The sequence below is a fragment of the Acartia tonsa genome, chromosome 12 (assembly GCF_053477335.1).
Source record: "Acartia tonsa isolate MP-2025a chromosome 12, ASM5347733v1, whole genome shotgun sequence".
Lineage (NCBI taxonomy): Eukaryota > Metazoa > Arthropoda > Copepoda > Calanoida > Acartiidae > Acartia > Acartia tonsa.
Genome location: NC_137271.1, coordinates 2,602,083 through 2,616,423, shown reverse-complemented (window position 1 = coordinate 2,616,423; position 14,341 = coordinate 2,602,083). Strand labels below are relative to the sequence as shown.

Below are 14,341 nucleotides of genomic sequence, written 5' to 3'. Positions count from 1 at the left end.
TTGCATTTCCGCTGTCAATTAAGGTCAGGATTTCCATGCCACCAATCTTCGTTGGAACGTAGACTTCAGCCGCTCCAACCGCCATCTCAGAATCTTCATGAAACTTATAAAACAGCTATCTAACCAACACCAGCAGTTATGAGGTTGTAACTATCCAATATTCTATCAAATAGCTATCTATCTGTTTACAACAAATAACAGAATAACGGAATAAAACAAATCACTCACCAACAAAATTTCCTTCACCAACAGAAACGTCCAAAATATATCTTAATCCACAATCAACAAAAGTTTTCTCCGGCCAATCTAAAATATTACAAACAATTTTAGATGCCAATTAATAGATAAATCACTTTAAATAAGAATTAATATCGGTATTAATATATATATACCTAATTGTTTACAAGACCAATTTTCGAGTAGCAATATATATAATAGTAATCAAATATTAACAGCATAAAACAAAATTTTAACAACTCACCATCAAATAAATAATGATAACAGTATCTCTCAACCACCACAAATACTCTTCTCGGCCAATCTAAAATAAAATACAATTATTTTAGATGCCATATTTAAATGTTTTCACTGAACAAATAAACTTGCAACACATTCAATAAAAGAAATTGTATTAAGAAATATAACATGAATCAAATATTATCAATCACCAAGCAACTAAATTAATCTTTCTAAATACTATAAATTCAATTCTTTTGTAATTCAATAAAATATTACCTAATAAAACTATTATTATCAGGTTAATAACTGATCTCCTGCACACTACTTTGAGTTTTGAAAGTTGAAATCCAACTAACTATATATCTCCATACCTGAGAGCACCTTCTTGCGCAGCTCTGCTTCTGTGCGCAGCTCAACTTTTGCGCATACAACGCCCAACTCCTGCTCATAATTGCAGCTACCTCTCTGCACCACCCCATCTTGCGCATACCAACTCCGAGAGACAGTGCAAACTTTCCTTGCCAAATTTTTGCCCACCCCCCTTCTCCATGAAGAGAGACAGCTCCACGCAAATATCTAATGCATTATAACAATTTTGCTTCATGAAATTCTAAGCTTCATAAATAATTTTGCTGAATCAACATCACTAAATCGCAATATATACTATTCTATATCGAGTATCCTTTAACAAAAAAATTTAAGTTAAACAAAAACTTAAAAAAAAACTTATTTTGATTCATCCAAAATTTAGCAACACATAATGTTCCAATTTCAAGTTTGAGTGCAATTTGATTGACCACCCTGTGTTATTAATATATTTGTTTTTTCTATAATCAAATTCGGTCCGCCCATCCATATGACCGTTCGTCCTTCCGTCACTCTGTACGTCAATCCTTTTAGCTTTTTTCGTTAATTAATACATGTCAGCATTGTCCTATCGCTTCCAAACTTTACATGATGATTTCTACAGCAGGTAAGTACAATTTAGAAAACGTAGCAACACTATAATCATTTCTATGACGTCCATACTTCCATTTGTAAACATGTTGATTTGACCACAAATTTCTATATGATCTAATTATCCGATTGTTTTGATGTATATTGATTCCTGGGACAACCAAGTACAATACTTATGATTACAATGTCAGGCATCCAATCACCCTTCAGACAACCAACACTCTGAGATGCACAACCTTTTTCGAGAAATTTTAACTGTGCATGGTATTGAATTGCGTCTGTTTTGGCCCAAGGCATTCCCTCACTCTAACTATTTACTTCTAACTATTTACTTCATTTACTTCAAGTATCTGACATAGTAGCAGTGAGAACCATTTTTAACGTCTGTGCATGGTAACGAGTTTCACCGGTTTTGGCCAAAACATTTCCCCCACTTTAACTTTTACGTCACACATCTCACATAGTAGCAGTAGGAACCATTTTTAACTTTGTTAGTTATGACTCAGTGTCAGACCGAGATTCAAACCTATCACCTACCCAACGACAAGTAGATGCCGGTTTACAAGCGAAGCCACTCTATAAGCAAGTTCATAAAATGTAAGTAAAACATCAATCTGTATCAATCAGTTCTTTTTTAACAAATTTACTTACAATTTTACATCGACTCTTATACACTTATTTTCTCAGTTTTGACACTATACAAGTGTTGATGTTCGTTTGTCCTACCATTCAATGCTTCGCTTTTGTTAATGTTGTCTTCCTTGTTTTTTACAAAGATTATTCAGTTCTGACACTATGCAAGTGTTGATGTTCGTTTGTCCTACCATTCAATACTTCGCTTTTATTAATGTTGTCTTCCTTGTTTATTACAAACAAATTTGCTTACAATTTTTGCATTGAATCTTATACGCGTATATTCTGATTATTTAATTTTGACACTACACAAGTGTTGATGTCCATTTGTCCTGCCATTCCATTGCTTCGTTTTTACGGATGCTGTCATCTTTGTTTTTATACATCATATCCTCATTACAATAAATATGAATATTAATATCCTTGGTTTATACATCATATTCGAAAACGTTTCAATTACAATAGAAGTCATATATAAGTCAAACTAAACTTGCAACATTTAACCACCAAGTCTAAACAACACATTTAGTATTAATCTATATTGCATCACCCATCATTGGATATAATGTACAATGGATAATAATATATCCATTGTACACACATCAACAAGTTTTCTCTTCTCTCCATACAAATATTTTCAACAAACATCCATAAATAATATATCCATTGTACACACATCAACAAGTTTTCTCTTCTCTCCATACAAATATTTCCAATAACATTCATTTCCTACAAGTTTTCTCTTCTCTCCATACAAATATTTTCAACAAACATCCAGAAATAATATATCCATTGTACACACATCAACAAGTTTTCTCTTCTCTCCATACAAATATTTCCAATAACATTCATTTCCTACTATACAAATATTTCCGATAATTCATTCATATATATATAATATGTTCATTATACATTTCAATTCTGCATATCATAATTAATCCACATATAATATGTCCATTGTACAATCCAATTCTACACACATATCTCTCTCTCTCTCTCTCTCTCTCTCTCTCTCTCTCTCTCTCTCTCTCTCTATCTCACATCATAATCAAATACTGAATAACAATTTTTGCTTCATTAAAAATTTTTGCTGAATTATGCATTCCAATCTTAAATCGCCATTTAATTGTTTAAAATAAATCTAGCTAAATCCACGAAAATTCCGCTCACCAATCAAATATCACATTCTTCTGATCATGATGACAAGTATGTATCAATCCAAATCAACGTAAATTCAAAACAAAACAAACAAAATTTCTGTTCTATCTATAATAGAAATTTCGTACTATGAATAATATATCACAGATCAAAGATCACATATCTATCTTCACGCAAGTACAATCGTTATTATTCATAGCACATTTTAACCATATTCAAAATATTTTGTTTCCATACATATAAACTTAAGAGTAGCTTTACTCTTATTTATACTAAATCGCAATATAATTGTTTTAAAATTAAATACTTAGAACCATAATAACTGACTCAACTTTTAAAACAATTTACAGCCTTTCATCAAAATTCTAATACCTTTTAAAGTATCTAATTTCAAATTTTTATCCAATTTTCATAAAATCACGATATTAACATTTAATAAAATCAATTTTCTTCCATTAACAATTTTACAAAATTTATCCTATTTTCGTTGAAATTAATCCATCTTCAATTTTTTTATTATTCTTATCTCTGTTAGACACCACAATAGTCTGAAACAAAAATAAATATATCCAAATATCCAATTCCAGTGTAACAAAACAAAAAAAAATAAATGCATATATTTTGATTTTCATAATAACATAACCTCATAAACTCGTATTCAATAGTTAACAAAATGTTATATTTCCAGAATTCAAATAATTACCATAAATCAAATTATTTTCCATCACAAACTTTATAGAGTTGCTTCGTTTCTCTCCTTATTATTTAAACAATGTCAGCGCTTTCCAAATTATATGTTATAAATTCTAACTTTGTGCATGGACACCACAATGGCAGATAATTTAACATTTATCCCACTAATTCAATAATATCAGAGATCTACATTGATTAGCAATGGATACAACAATGGAAAATAAATTGACGTTCATTCCCAAAAAATCGAGTAAGATCAGTAATATACAGGGATATAACAATAGCAGATAAATTTTCGTTCATTCTAGAAAAAGTTGCTCCACAAATAATCTATGATTTGTATGCCAACATAACATCTGCGAGTTTTATTTCCTCAATAAAAATACTTCCAGAAGCACAACTTCTATACATTTTTATAAACCGTCAAATCTATCAGATACAAAACTTATTCAATTATAGATATCTTAATTGCAAAACTACAAAAATCGATCGCCGCCACACCGCCGTCAAATCGCCGTAGGCCGTAGTACATGTATATCCTGTTGATACAATCCAAAACTGTAGAGAAAATCCTTCTTCCCTGCAAATTGTAGAAAGAAATACTCGTTTAATCAATACACGTCTGTCCTGAATAAGCTATAGAAAGAAATACATGTAATCCTTGCTTCCCTGCAAATTGTAGAAAGGAATAAACTGTAGAGAGAATACATTTTTAACAATTTTAACAATACTCAACTGTCTCCCTGTAGAAACAAACTATAAAATGATAGAGAGAATACATTTTTAACAATTTTTAACAATACTCAACTGTCTCCCTGTAGAAACAAACTATAAAAGGATAATTTTTTAACAACACATGTCTATCCTTCTCCCCCTGCTGATACATGTCCAGGGTGGCACCTTTTCCCCTTTCATGGTGTCCTCCACCAACATAGTACATGTCCAGGGCGGCACATATCTTTCCCTGGACATTATGTTGGTGTCCTCCACCCACATGTTGTCCTGCAATGTCCAGGGCGGCACCTTTTCCCCTTTCATGGTGTCCTCCACCAACATAGTACATGTCCAGGGCGGCACATATATTTCCCTGAACATTATGTTGGTGTCCTCCACCCACATGTTGTCCTTCACTAGACAGGATGGTGTCGTGGTGTCCTTCAATGGACAGGATGGTGACATGGTGTTCTTAACCATCACATATCTCTCCTTCACCAGGGGTTCGATCTGGTTCACCATCTCTCCATCCTTCTTTTGGTCCACCATCTCTCCATCCTTCTCCTGGTCCAGGAATTCGACCTGGTCCAGCATCACATGTCTCTCCTCCTCCAGAGGTTCGACCTGGTTCACCATCTCCTTGACTGTTACCTGGTCCTCTCCACCTATACACTCTCCCCCCCCTAACCTGTTTGGCAACACCACCAAACTATCTTGTTCAAGGAAACAAAATTTTCCATTAGCAAGTGGAGATTTGAAATTGTCCATAGAAAGTGTTGGCAACACCACCAAACTTTCTTGTTCAAGGAAACAAAATTTTTCATTAGCAAGTGGAGCTTCGAAATCATCCATACTGTTAGCTAATCCTGTAACCGCAGCACTATTCTGCTGGTCATTCAAACTATTCTGCTGAGCAATCTTTTCCAGAATTCGCTGCTGGCCAGTCATAAACTCATCCACAACTGTCACATTCTCGGTTTTGATATCATTATCAACACTAGGCACCACCACCTTATCAAGACGATCTTCCAAATCGTCCATCCGAGTAGCCAGTCCAGTAACCGCAGTACTATTAGTATTCAACTCCTGAATTTTCGTCTCCAGCGGCGCCATACGCCCACCCAGCTCCGCCGCCACATTATCAATTCTAGTCCCAAGAGCATGAACCTCATTAATCAAATACAAGTCCTTCTCATCCTGAGACAACTTCCTCCACTCATCAATGGTCAAGCCCATTGTTCCAACACAAAAAATACCTGAACAAACTAAAAAGAAAAGAAATAATACAATTAAAAGAAAATCTGAGCTATAGATTCGTACTACACTACTGCGCCAAAATGACGTGTAGTAATAGCAAGAACAAACAGCTAAATATTCTTATAAAGTGTATTAATTCAATACAAGGTTAACATACAATAATAACATTAATATTAAGACAACTGTTCACTTTTATGTTCGTGTCGTGTTGCAGAGCAATGTCTTGCTCCGAAACCGTTGACACAAGAACTAAAAGCTAATATACAAAATACATACATTGCTCTCAAGTCAGGAAGAAAGGGACTATACATCACACTATGTTCATATATATTTAAGATTTTAGATTAGTTTGTTTCCCTTCAGTATTTTTTTTGTTTTGGAGCGAAGCTATTTCATAATTAATTTTTTTTCAATTTTTATAGACATTTTTCCGTGCATTTTAAATTTGTTTCAATTTTCCCATAATTACTAAAATAAAAGAATAATGTCAGTTGTCTATAATATGATAGGATAAATATCTATTCCAATATGGCTTCTAAATTACATATACGGCACAATGCGATAAATATCTATTTCAAACCGTTGGGTCAGTAATTATATAGAAATAAAAACTTGACTTAAAAGTACTCGTTTTTATGGTAAATAAAATTAACATATCTTCGCTTAATCGCTGTACAATATTTTTTTTTTTGGGGGGGGGGGGCGGGGAGGAAAAATTTATGTCACCTGATTAAGGAAGGGAAACTGGAAGGGTCAACTTAACTGAACTCACATGAGAAATATGAGATCTTCATACAGAACAATAATTTTCTATAATTAGGGTCAGTTTGTCCGTCGACTATTTGTCGACTATTCTGAACTATTTAAGTGTTATTATCCGTTTGTTATACAGTTTCAGAAATCGTTTTAATCTTACAGAACAATAGCTTTTTTATAATTAGGGCTGGTCAATCCGTAAGAAAGCGGATAGCTTTTTTCATTTCTGGTAATGTAGGCATTTGCTTCCTGTATCCGTTTGTCATAAAGTTTCAGTACTAGTTTTTATGGATGTTTTAATCCTTGTTAATATTCCCCAATATACAAGGTATATTGATAAAACTAGGGTCAACTTAGTCACGTGAACAAGGACAATATACATTTTAACCCCCCCCCCCCTTTCATATTCATATTTGACTTGCAACTTTGGATGGAAATATAAATAGGATTTAACTTTCACTGAGGGAATTTAGCAATATTTGGCACCAATTTTAATATTTTGAAGCCGTAAATTAGTTTTTGAAACTAACGATATGACTGAAATTATTATCGATTCAGCGTTTTTTTTTTTTTGGGGGGGGGGGGAACATTTATGACCGCATAAAGCTAAGGGTCAACTCATGATACAGGAAATATGAGACCTTAGAGAACAAGGACAAAACGTTACAATTTACAAAACTAACTCCAATCCAAATAAAATAAAAATATTTATTTTCATTTTATTTAAGTCAACATAGTTTATTTATTTATTTAGATTATTTATTTCATTAAAGTAAAAAAAGTTATGATTATTGTTTTGTTAGTATGTTAGGTTAAATAATAAATTAGTACATATTACTTGAGTTAGAATGATTAATACATTATTTAATGGTTATTGGTGGTTTATTTTTTAACTTTTCTTTCACTTTATGATATTAGCAAGTTTGATATATGGTTGAGTTGAAATGTAGAAGACAGTAAGCAGGGTGGAGGGTTGGAGAATGTAGGGTGTTGGAACTTTGGAAGGTGGATTATTATAGAGTAGATACGCTGAAAGCCTGAAACAAAAAATCTTAAGTCTTAACAGCTATGTGAGGGAGAGGGGGGGGGTGGTAATTTATCTATCCTTTACAACCCTCTCACATACTCACACGACAATACAAATACACATAATAAATACTAGGATATGACAATGAAAGAAAAAATTAAAAATCGAGATTTTTGGAATAAAGAAAGGGGAGAATAAATTATTTAAAAGTCTTATCTATTATACAAATTTTATATCTAAGTTTTCATATTTATTGAATTGTTTACAAGTAAAACTGATATGGTTCTGATATCGCAAAAACCAATCAACCAATATTATTTTTTTATAATTCATTCTAAAAAAATAAAAAAAACTCATCAATATTTAATTTTTAAAGTTTTCATATTTATTGAATTGTTTAAAAGTAAAACTGATATGGTTCTGAGTTCTGATATCGCAAAAACCAATCAACCAATATTATTTTTTTTATAATTCATTCTATAAAAATAAAAAACTCATCAATATTTAATTTTTAAAAAAAATTGTATAAAAAGTAAAAAAAAACACTGAGAAAATATTAGGTGTAGAGGTTTCGTGTTCTTTCTAGACAGCCATATTGGCTATTTTTCCAAATTTTGACAGAACGAAAAAATTTATTGGAAAATATCAGTAAATATTAACTTTCAGGATCGTAAAAATTTAGAAAAGATTTTAATATTTATGTTTCATGTCCAAATTCAACCCTTTCCCTAATTATTATAAACGACTTTGGACAGTTCGAAAATAGGGGGAATATTAAAGAAATATTGACCCGTGAGTTTCAAATTTCCATCGTCAAAGATATATTGAATAGATTTCAAGTAGACATATGTCTGCTATTAAATAGTTAATAATATGAAAAATTTGTAGAGGGACAAAGTGACTCAAAAATCAGCCATTTGACGTCATAAAAATGAGGAAGATTAGAGGGGAAGTGGGAAAGCCCCTTATTTTTATGACGTCACATGTCTGATTTTTGAGTCACTTTGTCGAACAACAAAATTTTCAATTTGAAACTGGTTTTAAATGATTTTTAAAAGTTTTGCATAATTTTTTTTTTTTAAATAAAAAAAGATGACAACTTTCATAAAAGGGATAAGACAATGGCCAATAAATTCATGTACATCCCCAATAATGTTTCACAAAATTAACCATTCTGTAGATTACAATTAGTGGTTGAAACGTTTGAATGAACCAACCAATTAAAATTCAATTAAAAGTCCCCATATAATAAATGGATGTACATCCCCAATAATTATTCACAAAAAATACCCCTTCTGTAGATTACAAATAGTGGTTAAAACGTTTACACACTCATCTTAATGAAACAAACAATCAAAAGTCCCCATAAATGTTACACTAAAGAATAGGAAAACCTTTAAAAAACTTTGGGGTCTAGTTTTATATTAAATTTTATTTGAAGTCTAAAAAAATGCTGAATGTAAATCTGTTACAAAATTATAATCAGAATGCCTAATAAATAAGGACTATAGTACATAATTATAAGGATACTTCGTTTATAACATTGTGCCTTGTTTTTTTAGGAATCATAATTTTAAAAATCAGTCAAAAGTCAGCAAGTTCAAAAAGAACTTTCTAGTTATAATTTAATAAGTTGTACCTAACTGTTAGAGTAATCGCTATGCAAAGTTTGAAATTGATACGACAATTATACATGCTTAAATTAATATATTCCACTAACAACTAATTGTAATCTACAGAATGGGTAATTTTGTGTAACATCATTGGTACATATCAAAGTTGTACCTAATTGTTTAAGTAATCAACATGCAAAGTTTAAAATTGATAGGACGCTTCTACCTACATGCTTAAATTAACAACTAGAGCTATCTATTACGGACGGACGGACGTACGGATACTAAATGTAGAAAGTCTATTAATATTTTATTGAATTTGACTGGAAAAAAATAAAGACATTTTTATGAAAAGAAATAAACGCCTTTTATGCAACATAATATTGAATATGAAAAAACAAAAATGTACTATGTCTACATTAGGCAATATTGTAATAAAAAATCTTAATTCTTAAAGTGTGTTTGTCTAGTAGACCTTGGTAACGGATAATGCGTTACTTTATTAAATCAGGAACCATCATGCAAATTTTAAAATCAATAAGACGATTCTAAAATGCCCAAATTACTGATCAAAGAACTCCAATCGGCCACTTTAATTAATCATGTACAACAAAAATGGCAAATGTTTTTTTTAAACACCTATTTTGTGTCCAGAATGTACAATTACTTTTTTAATATTGAAAAATTAAATGCACCACTGAATAGAAAAACCTTTATAAAACGCTTTTATTCATAGTAGACTTGTTGATTCACGTTTTAAGTAGCGAAGTTTCTCTATAATTAACTTAGTATGCCCGTCCGTAATGATAAGTATGATTTTCTCGGCTGTTATTTGAGATGGTTGGTCTTGCTACAAAAGACATTAAAAAAATGTTGCCCCCACCCACTCCGTTCAGAGGTTTGGCATAAATAAACTAACCAATTCCCTCATTATTTTCAATTTTTAAAAAGCTGCTTAATTATTTGTTTCATAAAATATCAAATGTCGTGCTAAGGTCTAACTCTAGATGTATTAAATTAGAATTGAATACTAAACAACGACATAAAAACTAAAGATCCTCAATTAAACCAATATAAACACAGTGTAGGAAAAATGTGACCGAATTATTGCTACGAAAGGGAAATATTTTTTTACTTATTTTAATTAATAAGTCACCAGTAAATAGCTATTTTTTCAATGATAAATCCTTGATTGGGGAAATTTTACCGTCTGAAAATGTAGCTTGTATCTTATGACTAAAAAGTGATATATGACTAAAAAGTGATACATAATGTTTAATATGGACGTACTTGTATTCTAGGTCTTGTCATAGAGAAGCATCGCTTATAACATTATGTCTTATTATTCTAGAAATCAATATTCTAAAAAACGATTATCAAATTTTCTGATATGCTTGACATTTTTTAATGATTAAAACTATCTGTTATAGACATACGGACAGACATAAATATAGAGAAGCATAAAAATTCAAACTCTTTAAGTTCTATTTTACAAGGAGGGAGGGGACAATGGGCTGTTTCTTACACTAGTCCATAAAGTTTTATAATAATGTTTTCTATTAAGTTGGCTAAACAACTTTTATTGAATTATGATTTGTTGGTTCATTAGGATGAGTGTCCAAACGTTTCAATCACTAATTATATTATACAGAAGAAGTAAATTTGTTAATCATTATTGGGTATGTACATCCATTTATTGGCCATTGCATTGTCTTATCCCTTTAGATTCCTGCCTATTTTGTGTTGCCTTTCTTACCGTTCTTTCTTACCGAGTGGACAAACGCAGGAGTGTTAAAATACTTATTTAATTAAGTATTTATATAAAAGTTTGGTTAGGTTAAGATATATATATACAAATAAGCCCCCTGTAGGGGTTAGGCATTAAAAAACCTATAAGATATTTTATAATAGGTTAGTTTAGGTTAAGTTTCGACTCCAACGTTTGAAACTGCTGCGTTTGTCCTAGGACCTTTCTTACCTATTATGGGGGGATCAATAAGTTTGGCAAAAAAAGCTTGCAGCTGAAAAAAGAACATGAACAAAGATATCAATAATACAATGTATTTCAATAGTTTCATTCCTTCCATCACCATTTTCAACCAATAACTGCTTCTTTTTTTAAATACAATAATTTGTTATAAAATTGATTTAATTATGAATTATTATTTGGTTGTAAGAATCTATTAAAGGGAATTTTGATATCGAGCAAAATTTTATTAACAGCAAAGTATTCAAATTTCTAAATATGTATATTGGTAAAAAACTATCGGCTACGCCCCTTGAGACCTCTAGGGGCAATTGGAGAGGGGGAAGGGGGATTTTTCAATCTTCTAATATTAGTTTTTAAAAAGAAAATTTAAAATAAGATTTTGGGGTGGTTTGTGGTACCTTTCCCAAACAAAGTTATAATCTTTCTAGAACCTATAAAAAGCTACATGGTAAAGAAGAACCATATCGATTCTGCAGTTAGTGAAACAGACAGATAAGATCCTGTTACTTTTATATAAGGATGTATAATAATTTATTGTTTTATTTTTATACATAAAAAATATTGTTTGTTTGTTTTGCTGCACTACTTATTGAAATACTTGTCATTGTGAGCCCGGGCCTTTAGCTCTAGTGGACTAACAAAACTGGTTTATTTTTTATTTCAATATCCGCGGAGAGCTGCTTATAATATGATGCGAAAAATAACTATTTTGTATAAACACTTTTGCTATGTCATTGATAATGAAATAATTTTCAATAATATAACATTTTAAATAATTTATTTTACATTATACTTTAAGTAATTCAATTTGCTGCAAAATTACACTGATACCCAAAGTTTTATAACTATTATTATCTAATTATCTATATTCGTTGTTTCAAAAACTTTGGGTTCTTTTGTTGAATTTTTAAAAATTGTTGCCAAAAAGTTAAATTAACATGTTTTAAATGAACGTACGGACATATAGAGTTGCTATGCTTAATAACGCGTAATTAGCTACTACAAGAATCATAGGACATTTCTAACATGCCTAATTTAATTATAAGAGCTATTTGCCATTAACGGACATACGGATAGACGGACCTTAATTACAGAAACGCTTTGTCTTTATATTATCAGTTAAAAACATTGGACTTCGCAACTTTGTATTTCTAAAGAATCAAAAAAATTAAACAAACAATGAGATAACATGTTCACAAAACCATTTTGCAAAAACTTTATTTTTTTTCATTGTTGTAGGAAGTCCTGAAAATGTGACTCGCGATATTGAAAGAATTATCTACTCGGCTGCTACTGGAGGTAATCTATCCTTTTTATCTTTTTTAAATTTATTTATCTTTTTATCTATTTATTTTTTGATTTTTTTATCTATTCAAATTTTGATCTATTTATCTATTATAACTGGAGGTAAACTATCTTTTTTTATTTATGTTGTTATTTATTTATGTTTTTATCTTATAATTTATTTATCTATTTATTGGTTTCTCGTAGGGGGACAAAATCACTCAAAAATTAGCCACGTGACGTCGTAAAAAGGAGGGATTATCCATCTCTTTTTAGGGGGTTTCTTTCCCATTCATCTCCCTCATTTTTATTTATCTATCTATCTATCTAGGACAAGAATATGTTGATTTCAAGACTCTGCTACTAGAAGCTGATATAGATTTACCAGAAATTAGTGAAAAATGCAAGAAAGGTACTTTTTCTTCTTAATGATTATTTAAGTTTTATAGTCAATATTAATTAATTTATCATTTAATAATCCTTTATAAGTTTTGTTAGCCCGGGCCTTTGAAACACCAGTGCTAACAAAAATTATTTTAATCCTTTTTAATATCCGCGGAAAGTTGTCTATAATACGATGATAATTTATAATTTTTTAAAGGCGAAGCTTTTCTATTATTAGGGTCGTTCCGTCCGTCCGTCCGTCCGTAACGGATAGCTTTTTTTGTTAATCTATGCATGTTCAAATTGTTCTATCGATTTCAAACTTTGCATGTTTATTCCTGTAGTAATTTTTTATGTGATCTTATTATCCGATTGATCTGATTTTTGGTATACTTATTCCAGGTACAACAAAGTACACTATTATAAGCGAAGCAACTCAATAATAAAGTCCTAAAAATGTAAGTTAGTCTTGTCCTTTATCAAGCAGTTTTTCAACATATTTACTTACAATTTCGCTTCGACTCCTATACATTTATTCTGATTATTCAGTTCTGACACTATACAAGTGTTAATGACCGTCTGTCCTTCCGTTTCAGTGCTTTGCTTTTATAGATGTTGTCATCCTTGTTTTTAGATATATCCACGTATGTGAAGGCATTGGATGTCCAAAATAATCCGCTGGGAGTTAAACCTTGGGCTCTCAAGGAATTTTACAAAACAGCAAAATTTTATTTTAGGCGCTTTAGCAAATCTTGAGAATCCTATAAAGAGGTTATTTTTCTGTAGCTTAAGATTTTGATAACTTCGGTTTTCAATTTATGGAAGCTTCTCAGGATGGTTTTAGGCTTTTTAATTTTTAGATTTAGTAATTGGGTTTGTTTTAGACTATTTTCCAGCTTTCCTCACCACTTAGAATAGAGTTCATATGGCTCTGCATTTGCAGTCCCCAAGGATTAGGGCTCCTTCGAGGAAAAACAGTATCTAAAATGAAGTTTTATAATTTGTTTTTGTATTAATGTTTTTAAACTAGATGTTTGATGCCACAGGAAAGTCAATTCCTCCCAGTTCTTTACAAGGTTATAATCAAACAATAACAATCTTAAACCCCATTTTCGTTTTAAAGCAAAAACTAGATTTTCCTTAACAAAATTTGAATCACAACTAATTTTGATTCAATACTATTTGATATTAATTGTAAAATAATTAAATCAAAATAAAGGCAAAGTTATTAAAGTAGTTTTCAAGAGGGCTAGAGTTTATTACAAATAGGTAAGACAAACTTTCTTGAGGCGTAGAAAATTGCTAAGAGTATATATAGTTAATCACAATTATCTATATTAAACAAAAAATTGGTGTATTAGTACTTTTCAATTTCAATTATATTTAATATTTACATTAATAATCTAGATTGCTTAA

At 30.8% G+C, this 14,341-nt stretch overlaps 1 protein-coding gene across 1 annotated transcript in view; it reads left to right on the top strand.

Moving 5' to 3' along the window:
- LOC145334456 (uncharacterized) overlaps positions 1 to 14,341 on the top strand; it is a 67,348-nt gene that overhangs the window by 50,307 nt on the left and 2,700 nt on the right. The window contains exons 2-5 of the mRNA XM_080179920.1: positions 12,497 to 12,556; positions 12,873 to 12,953; positions 13,560 to 13,630; positions 13,956 to 14,001. Coding sequence (XP_080036046.1) covers positions 12,497 to 12,556; positions 12,873 to 12,953; positions 13,560 to 13,630; positions 13,956 to 14,001 — 258 coding nt within the window. The remainder of the gene's footprint in view (positions 1 to 12,496; positions 12,557 to 12,872; positions 12,954 to 13,559; positions 13,631 to 13,955; positions 14,002 to 14,341) is intronic.